Here is a 13206-nt window from a genome sequence, read left to right on the forward strand (position 1 = left end):
AAGGCGACGGGCACGGGGCACGGGGCACGGCGAGCCAGGAAGTGGGCGCGGGCCGCTGCGTAGTGCCTCTGGGGCCCGAGGACGACGAGCTCTCGGCGACACCGAACCTCCCGCCTAGGCTCCAAGAAAAGTTTTCCCCCTTCACGCCCCTCCCCCATCCCAGCCCGTGCCCCCAGGGTGGGTGTGGGTTCATTGGTGAAGAAAGTCACACGTCCCCATCAGCTGCTCCTCCCCCGCTCCCCCGGGGACCGGGTGGGGGTGGCGGAGGCCGGCGCCGCGGCGGACCCTGGCCGACCTCCAGCCCCGCCGCCGCCCGTGGAGCTGGCGTCCCGGGGCTCGGTGCAGCGGGGTGCCCACGGAGGCGGCCCCCCTGAGCGCGTCTGCGCGCCGGCAGCGGCAGTCTCCAACCTGCTTTCTCCTGCCTGCAGCGCCACGGCGAGCGAGAGTGGAGGGGAGAGGGAGTCTGTCTGCAAAGTGCTGCTCCCTGGTGCTCAGAGGCGGCTGCTCCAGCTCCAACTCTCATTCATTTCGCCGGTTAACATGAGAGATCATGGCCGCCTTCGGGCTTCTCAGTTATGAACAGAGACCGCTGAAGCGTCCGCGGCTCGGGCCGCCCGATGTCTACCCGCAGGACCCCAAGCAGAAGGAGGTAAGGGCGCCGGCGGCCTCCGCCGTGGTGCCGCGCTCCGCAGCGCTGACCCGGGGCCAAGCTGGCTCGGCGGGCGTCTACGGCGCTGCGGGGGAAGGGTTGGGGAGGGGATCGGAGGCGGGGCCCGGGCTGGGGTCTCAGGGACCCCGGGCCACCTAGACCTGGAGCCTGCCAACCCCCGCGCTCCGCTGGGCGGTCGCTCTGCGGGGGCTGGGTCGCTTCCCGGTTGCCGGGCCTTGCTCTGCGCCGCTGGGCGCTTTACCGCTTCTTCCTCTCTTGCGTCCTCCTGCTCGTTTTCCTCCGTTTCTGCCAGGTTTATTCTCCCCTCCCCCCCTTGGTCGTTTAGATAAATCCTCATAAACTTTTTGACAAATGTTGGAATGCAGTGCATCGGACACTGAGGTCTTGGGTTTTGCGCCAGTGGTATAGGATGGGGGAGGGACCCTTTTCACATCCTCCAGTTTGGAATGGAAGTCGTTTTTAGCTAGGTGATCTTATATTTGGCTCTGTGAATGTACTTCTGTATCTCCCTCTCTTAAAAAAATATTGAGAACAATATTAAGAAACACTGAATTTTGTCTCTAGAGAGGCAATTGGCTTTCCCGGAGGCGGTTATGTATATGTAAAAGCAGGCAAGTTACCTTAGATAGGAATAGCTTCCAGGATTACTTATTTCGTTGAATGAAATCAATTGGCAAAACTGTTGCAGCCCATACGTAGCTACATAGCTACAGTGGTTAGCTTAAGCTATGTCGGTGTGTGTCAGGAGTTAACAAGTAATTATGTAACAACTCTCCAGTTGTAAAAAATGATCACCCTGGGCTACACAGTTTATCCAGAGACTTGTCTATTTTTTCTTTTTTGGTTCACCTGATCAGCAACTGTCCTTTCAGACGTTGCCAGCTACAGCCCACCCATATTCTCTTTTCTGTAGCTGAACATGAAATGATGGTGTATTCTTTCTGTGACTCTGAAAAATGCTCTATTAAAAGTTTGCATGTCCAGTGGTTTCGCTGAGGACTTTGTAAATAAGAGTTCTTTAAGACTTCTATTTTGATAAATGTATCGGTTTCCTTAGTAGAGGCTCAGCCCAGACTGGCTAATAATGTGTCTGAGAAATCATTATAGCAATTCCTTTTAGATTTGTCAAATTAAAATTTGAGCATCAAGGGTTCAGATCGAAGATGGCTGGCAAGTTTAGAGATGATGTTTCACCACGGAGTTAGTAGATTTCTTCTCTACTCATGTCCTTACTCAACTGCTAAGGACTGTGCTTACTCTATCCTTACCCAGCTGCTAAGAAAGAATAGAAACTAGGGACCAAGTGTAAAGAAAATTGACATAAACATTAGTGGCAGAACATTCATAAAGTTTGTTAGGGATAGAGACATTTATTTGGATGACTCCTCTCATCTGATAATTAATGTCTCACTACATCTTTCTGGAGAATGATTTAATGAGGGCAACTCCCTGCTTTTGGGTTGGTGGCTTGGGTTATCATGTGTGCTTGTTTAGCATTTATTTTTAAATATGATGGCCATTTCAGGATTTGGATCCTGGAAAGAATAATTTTGGATATTGGATCATTTTCTAGAAATCTAAAATTGGAAGGAATGACTTTAAAGGGTACTTTTTATACTTACATTTGAGGAAATAAGATGATTGAAGCCCAGAAAAACTTGATCCATCTGAAGTGTGTGGTGAATAAGCCTACTGGATTATCATTGCAGTGCTTATTGAAATCAGTACCGCGCTCAGGGTGAGTGTTGTGTTGTTACTCTTCTAGGATTCACTTTCCCCCAGGCGACCGATATTCTATCTCTCTTGAGGAGAGAGTTATATGTGGCTGTAGTCAAATTTGGGTACAATACAGAACAGGTGCTTGGTTGTTTTTTGGTGGTTGGTGAACAGATTCCTAAGCTTCAGTTATTTATGTATTATACTACTCCCTCAAAATTCCACCCAGTTTTTGTGCACTGAGTGCTTTTATTCTTTTAATAACTGTAGAGAAACTTTATTGTGCTTTCTTGGCAGTTTTGACTTTTGCAGTTTATTGAAGTATGTATATGATTATTTAAAGTATCACCCATATATATATATACATATATATATATATGTTACACGCAAACACAAAATATGTAATTACAGATTCAAAAGAGATCATCGATATGTATACTTTGAAAAATTGACTTGTGCATCCAGATCTACACTGCTATGCATCAGGGAGCTGTGGTGATCTGTTTGAGAAAGGTCTCGCTGATCTACCCAAGCTGATCTTGCTGCTTCAGTCTCCAGAGTGCTGAGGTCACAGGCCTGCCACACATCCGGCTGGGAAACCCTGACTTAATGGAGGAGTGTAGGCTTCCAGTTTAACAGTTAGGAGTTTGAATTAAGGTTGGGCATCTCTGTAGTTGGCAACATTATACCACTTCTCCCTTGTCAACTAGTTTAATTGTGCTCTTCAGGAGAAAAAATGGTAAAACTCTGTGAAAAAAATTGTGTAAGAAAAGCCCTATTTCTAATGTGCTGCCTTATCGCAGTATATGTAGCTTTTATTGTTAAGAAGTATTAATAATGTTCTGCAAATAGGATTTCAGGGATCTTTCAGTGAGGACTCTGGGGACATAATGAAAAGATCTGCTAACCTGCTTCATCAATTGATTGAGTCCATTCAAGAACTAGCAGTACTCTAGCATCCTTTTAGACTTTATTAAATGTGGTGGTTGAATACTTTGTCATGTGCACACAGACTGTCCTCCAAGCCTTGAAATGGGGGGGTCAGAAAAGGGGGATCTCTTTATTCTTCCTCCTTTCCAGCTCATCTCCATATCAGTATTCTGCATTCAGCAGTGTGTCTTGCCTGATCTGCTTCCAGAATAGCTTGGATTTCAGATTCATCTGATGATTCTTAGTTTGAACTTGTTCACTTTTTTTTGTGTGTGTGTGTGTGTGTGGCTTTAGGCTGACTTTTCTCCCCTCTGGAACTCTTGTATATGTTGGTCTGCTTGGACACCTGCCTGCTCTGCTTCCTCCATCTCCAACATTCCATCCAGTTCTCATATAGCTGTGGTGCAGAAGGTGGACTCTGGAGACATTCTGTTTGTCTGAATCTTGGCAGTTTTGTTCATGTACCCTTTTATTTTCCTTCCTGCATGCCATTTCTTTTCCTTATAGGGTGTAGATGAGACTAGTCCTTTCCTGCAAGGTGATTGGATACTTACATGGATAATGTATGTAGAAAACATACGCTAGAGTTGGGCATAGATTCAACATACAAATATTCCCTGTCAGTGATTACTGTCAGGCTTGTCTCTTTATCATCATGTTGGCCTCAGCCCAGTGACCTTCTCGGGACTTTCTGACATGTGTGTCATTTATTTTATTTGTTTGTATTTGACCATTCCCTACCAATGGGACAGCTTCTTGAGGACAGGGATGACATCTTCATTTGCTGTCACTGATGTGTCTGGCATAGAGTGAAGTTCCTGGGATTCCAAGGATACAGATATTTCTTATATATTAGTGGACAAGATGAATGAATAAAAAAGTAAGCATGGCATTAGAAGTGTTGGAAAAGTCTGGGTAAACTCCCAGAGTATCCTTGTTGTCTGCTGTGAAGGCTGAGAGCTGTGGAAGAGAAATGGAATCCTACAAGGAAGAAGTTGTTTTACCTGGGCCATGAGGCCTGGAGAGTTGAATAGTAGTAACTAAGTTCAGGAAATCAAATTAGTAAGAAAAATAGCTTTGCGTAGTAGGGAGGTTTCTGGGCATAGGAGCCACCAGCAGGTCCCAAGGGAAGGATTGTGTGGTATGCAGAGCAGGGCTGCTCAGGAGAAGGGCAGTACAGCTTTACAGAGTAGGCATGGTGTGTACACATCTCCTTCCAGCTTCTGAGCAGAATTGACTCTCCTGTCTAGGGCTGTAGCCTAGTGGCCCAGTGGTGGTTGATTGCTTTAGCATGTATGAACCTGGGGATTCAGATACCCAGTACTCCAAAAGAAAGGGGAAACAAAAATGGAGTGGAGGGGGCCTGTGTTGTTGGGTTTCAGATTCAGCAGGCCTAAGGAGTGGCCCCAGAATTTACATTTTTAACCAGATGGGATGGAATCTGATACTACTTGCTGGTGTGGAGCCTGCTTTGAGAGTTGGTCTAGAGAGAAGGTGGCATCCCACTTAACCGGGCCTGTTTCCTAGGGAACTTCACTTCTCTGAAGAGCTTATGGGCTGAAGCTGAAGTTTGGCCTATCAGCCCACTCACTACTGTTTGGTGGGACTTCCTGCAGATGTCATATCCTCTTTTAGTCATATCTGAGAGTATGTCAGGAAACTCCAGTCCCTCTCCATCCTTTAGAGCCTCAGTGTTCTGACCCTTGCTCACCTCCACTATGGCCACCACACAGCTTTCCTCCGTGTTACTCCTTCTTTGAGTCAGAGTCCTCACCTGTGAAATGGGGTTTGCCTTTGAACAAATGGCTGTATCCAGAGCATAGGGACATGCCACATGGCCATGTCACATATACCACACTTAATTAATGCAGGTCAGCTACAAGGATCCAAGGGTCTTCTGCTGTCCTGATGACAGTATCTATGAGACCTGCCCTTGGAAATCTGGTTTTATTCACCCCTTCCAGCTGTGTACCTTTCTGGCTTTCTGGCTGTGCACAGGGCCACTGCTATTTACTCCCCCTCCAACAGGCCTGGATCTTACTGTTTAGGTTCCAGTTTCTTGCTGTAGTGGTGTTTATTGTTCATGGTTTTTAGCTAAGGCATTGTCCCAAATTTGGGGACCCTTCTTGCAGCCCATCTTCAGCTTTTTGTGTCTTCCTGTGCTTAGATAGTGTTCATCAGTGTGTGAAAGGTAATTGCTGGGCATGTTGCATCTACTCCCCATGGCCTGCTCTTCTCACTGCAGTGTGAGCTGCTTGAGGGCAGGGGTTTGTTGCTGGTGTTCACATGACTGCCCTGTGGCTGGGGTTAGACCAGGTACTAATTGAAGGAGAAATCAACAAAATGCATGGGGAAGACAGGGAGGACTGAACAAACAGGCCAGTTGCTTGGAGGACTAACACAGAAGGGTAGGGAGACATTTGGTTGTAGAATGTTCCTTGCCTGGGAGAAAAATTTGTTGGCCTCAGGGCCCAGGTAGAGACTTCAATAAAATCCCAGTATTCAGGGAAGGGGTAGATCTGCCTCTAGGTGACTCGGGTTAGAAAGCCCTGGTTCAGTTCTTACTCTATTTTAGCTGCCCAAAGAAAAGTTCTAAATGGGGCAGGGGATGTAGTTAGTGTCAGACAAGACCCTGGTTCCAATTACATGCCCAACTTAAAAAGAAAAAAAAAAACAAAAAAACGTTGCTAAGTGAGTCTGGCAAGAGAGGAGAAATGCAACCAGTTGTCATTTCAGGGTGAAACAGTACTTGACCTCTAATCAAGACCTGCCCGGTCAGAATTAATGGGAGGAAACCCAGGAACTTACTTGTAAGTAACCTTTCTCAGTGATTCCTCAGCACACTGAACTTGAGAAGCAATGTTTTGGCTTGTGTGCTTACCTGCAGAGCAGCACTAGCTCTGTCACATTCCCACTTACTGTTCGATACCTTTGTGTCGTGGTAGCTTTCCTCACATCTTATTTGAAGTATTGGTACCTTTGGGAGCTCAGCTGCATGAACGAGCATTTAGCTACTTTCCCCTTGAAAGTAGCTGATGTAAAATGCCATTCTTAGCCTGGGCTTGTTTTCTGTCAGCTGTAAAAGCATTGCTAGCAAGTAGAATTCCATTCCTGGGTCTGGAAATAACCAAAGCTATTTCCCATGTGTTCTTGGCTAACCTGAGGTAAAGGGGACGTGAGCTAGCCTTTTGCCGTAAAACTCTGCTTTAACTTAGTAATGCTGTGAGGTTTCTGTTTGACCTGATACTGGGTTTTCAGATGGAATTTCTGTGGGAGCTGAAGCCACTGTCCTTCATTCAACATCTTGTTGGATGTTTCTGCACAGGTTGATACTTGAGATTAGACATGGTCCTTCATGGAGCAGGAGGGCCACAAAGTGACGTGTGGTCTTTGTGTAGGTGAGAATGTATCGGAATGGAGTCTGGAGTTGGGGACTTTTGCTAACAGTACCAACTAGAGGTGTATATACACGCATGGGCACCAGCGGGTGATGGTAGAGCAGAAAGAAAAACAGACTCAGGGGTCTCATGCTCTTTGTTCTAAGGCTCTTCTCATAAGGAGGTTTTGAACTTCTGGGGAGGCCACTGCCCTGGTAGACTAGGGAGGGATCAGGATGGAAGTGGTTATGGCTTTAAGTCTCCGTGCCACGGTGAAGAAAACATTGGTTCAGCATGGAGAAGAGGAATCTTTGGCTGAGTGAGTGGGAAGGCCTGGTGGAGGGAAGAAACACAGCATGGGCATCTGTCTCCACGTTCCTCCCCAAGAAGGAGCTGGGGGCTTCGGCAAATACTTTTCTTGTCACTAGTCAGTTTCTTTTCCTTCCTTCCTCCCCCCCCCCACCCTTTTTGGTTTTTTAAGACAGGGTTTCTCTGTGTAGCCTTGGCTGTGTCTTGGAACTCACTCTGTAGACTCACTCTGTGGCCTCGAACTAACCACAGAGATCCTCCTGCCTCTGCCTCCAGAGTTCTGAGATTAAAGGTGTGCCCCGCCACCGCCCAGCTGTCAATTTCTAAAGCTGATCCGTGGTGACAGGAACTTCAGGATCTATCCTCAACTCCTCAGTGCCTTAGGAAACTTACTCATGAGGAGAAAACAAACAAACAAAAAACAAACAAAACCACTAAATCAACAAAAGGACACAATTCCTACTTAAATTTTGCATGTCTGTATATTATGGAAGTTTTATTAACTCTGGGTCTTTGAGCCCATTTGTCAGTGCTCTGACACAAAGAATGCTGGGTAAATTTTTAATTAAGGTACTTTTTATTTTTAAGGAAAAGAAACTTATCACAGTTTTGAAGGCTTAGCGATCTAACATTGAGGGGTTTGTCATTTGAAAAGGGGCTTCTTGCTACTTTGTAATATGGTGGGGTTTGTCATTTGAAAAGGGGCTTCTTGCTACTTTGTAATATGGTGGAAGGCATTTCACAGATGTGCTAGATCAAGAGTGGTCGGACCTGCTTTTGGAGCCCACCTTTTCCTGACTGACCCCTGAGGCAGCAGAGGTTGTCCTTAGGGTGGGTGACAACAGGGTGTGGGGGAAGGGGCTGAGCTAGGTGACCTGCCTCTTAGCTTTGTCACATTAGGGTAATCTGAATTGGGGAAACATTTAAATCGTAGCACTGGGTTAGCAGTACTTTTTATTTTCTTCTTTTTGCTAATACTCTGCATTTCAAACTGTGACTTTAGCCTGTAGTGTCCCCCCTCCCCCAGAGAAAATAACCTAAAAAATAGATGATTCTGATTGGCGTTGTGAAGATTGGCTCTTAGTATATTACTGCTATTTATTTTTTATCCTTAATCTTCAAAATGGCTTGAAGTTAGTACTGTGTTGCGTAAGCTGAGCCTCAAATTCCTGGGCTCCTGGGAGTGTCCCACCCCAGCCTTCCTTAGCTGGGAATTCCAGTGTGTGACACCACACCTGGCGGCTGCTGTTAGTCCTCAGCCCAGAGTTCCACATCCTGCACACCTGGAGCTCTTCTCAGAGGAGGCTTTGCCTGGCACCTCTCTCCTTCCAATGCTTCCAGGTCTCCTGCCTTTATGCTGAAGAGAAGCTCCTCTTGGTTTTAGTTCATTAGCACCCGAGGGGTTTTAGTTCATTAGCACCCGAGGGCAAAACCCTTGACGATGTCTCCTATCTGGGAAGAGGAACCTTACCACAGCCCAGATGACCACCCCTCCCCAGCCTTGCCAGTAGCCCAGTCACAGCATTCATGGTCACTGTCCTTCATTTTTCTTCTGTCAGAGACCTTTGCTCCTCCAGTCCTCCCCTCACCCAAGATGGAGGTCTGAGGTGAACAGGAAACCTCACCAATTATCTTCTCAGCCTGATTTGAATAAGTGTGTTTCTTTGCATCAACTTTTGTTTTATGGTCCCTAGGAGAGAGCTGCCTGCACACTTGTGGCTCCTTTCACAGAGTTGCCTGAGCCTGTGGTGTCTGACAGGAGCAGCAGGGTGGAGGTCAGGCTCCCTTTTGAAAGCATTCCAGCTCTGCCCTTTCTACTGTGTAATTACTCAGAGTGGTTTAATATGAAGGATCCTGTAAACTTAAAAAAAAAAAAAAAATCAAATGTGAGGTCTAATTCAGTGGTGTGCTGGAGCCAACTTGCACTAGCCGCTGTGCAAATGCAGGAATCATGTGAGCTGGCAGACATCGGGTTCATCACTCAAATTCGTCCATGGTGGGTGTACTGTACTTACACCAAGGACATTGGCAAGTGCTGTCCATTAGGTCTCCCTTCTTTTGTTTTTAAATGAAGGCTGATTGAGTGTCAGGCTTACCAGCAGCCTGTGTTACAGAAGGCACCTTTGTCATGTGTATTCTGCCTTTCCATTCCTGCCTCCCACCTAAAACAAACGAACGAGGTCATCATCCTCTGTATCATTTTGGAGCCTGGACTAAGCACATGCCTTCACTGTAGACAGAGGTGTAATGGGAATCTGCTATAGGACCTGCCGCAGAGGAACACTTCCCTCTCTGATAAACGTACAGGTCCAGGGGAAAGCCCTTAGAAATCCAGAGTTTCTAATTAGTGAGTGAGAGGATACGCTAGCTGGAACCACTGCACCCATCTTGTAACCCTAAGACAGCAAGCTGAAAAGCTAACACAGACTGTTGTTTGAGTAGCCCCGTGAGATCCTCAAGGCACTGAACTTAACCTTGGGAGCACTGGCAGTCCCCACAGTTCTTGTTAAGTAAACAATAGAAGTCTACTCTCTTTAAGCTGTTCCTGGGGCCAGGTACCAAATTCTTGGAGCAAGAGGCAGTTTAATGTTGTTGTGGTGCTTTCCATGCCCTCAGAGACTTATTACTTGCCCCCCTATGTTTTTGAGAGTTAGGTTTTCAGAATTCTTAATCTCTGGCTTAGTCTGGGGCATAGGCAGGAGGCACTACCAGAAGAGGCCCACCAGGACCAAGGCCCCCTGAAGTCGACAGAGACTGAGCAGTAGGCCTTTTTATTTCTGCTCTTAGTTGGAGGAGTTTGTCTGCAAGAGGAAAGAACCCTGTTCTGGTTTCCTTGGAGAAGGACAGGCATGGAGGAAGCCATGCCTGTCCAGTGCTAGAGGTAGATTATTCCAAGTTTCTCCACATCAAAGGGAAACTCAGCTCCCATAAAGTGACTTCCCACAGTAGGTCCAAGCTGACACTGTGTCCCCTGATTTGTCTTTGCATTGTTACTTGACCTTTCATTTAGAGAGCTTTGACCTTCCACTTAGAGAGCTTTGGGGTTTTTATTTTAATTTTTTATTTATTTTTTTGCTAACTGCCCTCATGCTGCCCTGACAGTAATGAGAATCTCTTTGCTTTTGAGGGTCCCTGACTTGTGGGACCTTTTCAACTCAGCATGTATTTGCCCCAGCTTGCAGACCTCCTGGTGTTTGTTGGAAGCTTAGGCAGGCTTGGCCTTATGTCTTTGGGAAGGAGGTTTTCCCAGCCCCATCTCTGCCTCTGGGGTTAGCTGTAGCTCTGGCTGAGGCATGTTTAATCCTGTGTTTACTGGGACCATTGCTTCTTCTGTGTCACCTTCATTGATGACAGTGACATCGCCTCAGTTGTGACCTACCCGAAAGTGGATGCCTCCTTAGTTGCAGAATGCTGTGGCCCGCAGGAAGAGACATTTTCACTATTGGGTTTTATGTTCCATATTATGAGGGGAATGTTACTGTACCTGTGCATGGCAAACTGATTCAGTCACTCCTCGGGCTCGGTGCCAGCTAGGGCTTAATGAGGACAGGGCCCAAATCTGCTCTCCTGCAACATCCTGGCCCATGCCTAGGACTCAGAACTTTTTTTTTTTAAAGGTGAATGGATATAATCACAAATAACTGAAGGAACATCAGCTCCACAGCCCTGAGCTTTCGATCTACAGCAAATGTTCAGCTAGGATGGTTATTCTTCATGTCCCTCTGGGACATTGGCAGTATCTGGAGTCACTGTGTGCGGTCACGACTGGGTTTGTGTGTGCTCCTGATATGATCTAGGCCATCACACAGCCCCAGAGGCCAGGCTTTCTGGATCCAACTAGTTCTGGAGTGGAGGGATGCTGACTGAGGGGGTGACAGACAAATAAATGAGGAGCAACAAGGTTCAGATATTCTCCAGAACTCTGTGGGAACGATAGAAGTGATCTATTTTTTTTTTTTTTTTTTTTTTTGTAGAACTTGAGGGAGAGCTTAGAGGCTGTGTAGGAGTGGATGGTGCTGAGGATGTGAGTGAGGGGCCAGTTTGTGCAGAGTCCCTGACAAGAGCATCACAGGCTCTGGAGCCTAGACATAGTGTGTTGTTTTGGGCAGATCTTGGGGGTATGGAGAAGGAAGGTGGGGTCAAGGCCTGGGTGGTCCTGGGGTGGCTCTATTGAGGACCCTGTGTAATTCCTTTGTTATACTGATTACTGTAAGAAGTTACTACAGAGTTTGGGGATGGGGAGGTGAAGTTCAAGCAGCAGGAATGCATTTTTCCATGGTTCTAGAGGGGAGTCTGAGCTTAGGGTGCAAGGGTCCCTCTGAAGGTCTGGGGGGGAGTTCTTCCTTGCCTGTTGTGCTTTGGATCTTCACTATAGCTTTTTCACTCAAGGTTTTGCTTCCATTTCATACAGCCTTCCCTCACCTCTTCTGTTTGAGACTTCCTTATGTGGACACTTGTCACTTGATTTAGGGCTTGCCTGGACAATCTAGTATAATCTCATATATAGTTATATCTATAATAATGTCACATCCCTATATTCTGAGATGCCATGTGGGTCATGCGAGTGTTTTTAATTCCCCCCCCCCCCCATGGGTTTGGGAAACTTGGTAGGGAAGCCAAACAGGGTATCCTCAGCAGTTACTCGGGTTGCAGAATTGGCAGAGTCGATGTGAGCCCGAGATGGCATGGGAATCTGCAAATGCTAGACCCTGAGAGATGGGACTTTGAAGTAGGATGCTTCCAGCACAGTTAGTTGAAGTCAGCATTTCCCAAACTTGATTTTCAGGACCCTTTACAATCTTGAGTACCAGGGATCCCTTAGAATTTTAGTTTGTATTGGATAGTTTGTATTTCCTAATATTTCTACACATTTTGAAAATTAACATTTTTTTGAAAACATATTTATATTTGCTCATTTGGATATAGGTAGGTTTTACTTATTTTTGGTATGTGCATGATGCTGGGGACCCAACCCAGAGACTGAGCAAGCATTCTATGATGTACCTATATACCTTCAGGTTAGGATTTTTGTTGTTGTTGTTGTTGTTTTTTTTTGCTTTGTTTGTTTGTTTTTTTTTGTTTAAATGAGAAACAACTCTTCTTAAAACAATAGAGTTGTTGAAAATGAGGTGTTGTTTTACATTTCTGCAAATGTCTTGAATGTGTGGATTTTCATAACTGGTTTCGCATTCACTCTGTTGCAATATGTGATTTTAATTGAAGAACATGAAGGGAGTCTGCCTTCTCACAGAGAAGGAGCTGGGGAGTTCCTGAGAGCCGAGGGGTCTCAGACTTGGCTTAGGCTGTTGGGTAGATGTGCTGATGCTGATCCTAAACCAGTGTACCTCAAAAATTATTTTCCATGAGTTTGAGAAATATAGTTGGGGTGGAGGGGAATAATGAGATTTTTTTTTTCCTGGGTGCTTTCAATTCCAAGTTTCTGAAGAATCAAAATTGAAATATATATTAGTGCTGGCTGAAAATTTGTAGCTTTGAGGGTGAATAAGTCATGACTGCGATGGCTTGAGAATCAGTAAATGTTAGAGTTGCCTGCTGACCCTGAGAAGTGGAACTCTGTACAGGTTGACTCCCAGGACCCTGTGTTACACAAGTTAAGAGGTCTACAAGGCCAGTTAAAATCCCGTGAGGGGATTTTCACTTTCCTAGACCTGTTGAGTGACTTTTGTCTTTGGGACCTTTGCTTGTAGCTCCTGCTGCCTGCCTTATTTTATCTCTGTGAAGTGATTTCTTACTGCTTAGCGTCTAACATGGTGTGTGCTTGTTCACCCTTGGCTCTGTAGCCCCTAGCCACTATAAGTTTTGTGCAGCAGGGCTGGACCTGTTTTCATCCAAGTTGGTATGTCATAAAGGAGGGATAATAGTTGCTGGCTGGATCTGGGGATTGAGCAACAGTTATTATCAGCACATGGTTATTAGAAACCTAAGTCACAGCATGGTTCAGGCTATGGCAGTACCAGGATGTGGAAGAAATAGTTCCTGCTTTGAGAAGTTGGGATGGAGCATACCTGATCTGTGCACAGGGTACCAGGGTCATTAAAAAAGTGTTGGTGGGATGGCATGGTCCATTCTTGAGTGTTCAGAGGTGGTGGGTGTTTCCTGGGCTGAGAAGGCCTGGGCAGAAATTCTGAAAACACTGATAGGTCTTTTCCTTTTCTTTCCCTCTCTCCCTCTCTCCCTCTTCCT

General features: G+C 46.1%; 1 protein-coding gene across 1 annotated transcript in view; it reads left to right on the forward strand.

Moving 5' to 3' along the window:
- Positions 1-500: 500 nt before the first annotated feature.
- Positions 501-13206, forward strand: part of Med12l (mediator complex subunit 12L) — a 324235-nt gene continuing 311529 nt past the window's right edge. Inside the window, exon 1 of the mRNA XM_051177003.1 lies at positions 501-649. Coding sequence (XP_051032960.1) covers positions 551-649 — 99 coding nt within the window. The 5' untranslated portion in view covers positions 501-550. The remainder of the gene's footprint in view (positions 650-13206) is intronic.

Source organism: Phodopus roborovskii, unplaced genomic scaffold, assembly GCF_943737965.1.
Source record: "Phodopus roborovskii unplaced genomic scaffold, PHOROB, whole genome shotgun sequence".
Lineage (NCBI taxonomy): Eukaryota > Metazoa > Chordata > Mammalia > Rodentia > Cricetidae > Phodopus > Phodopus roborovskii.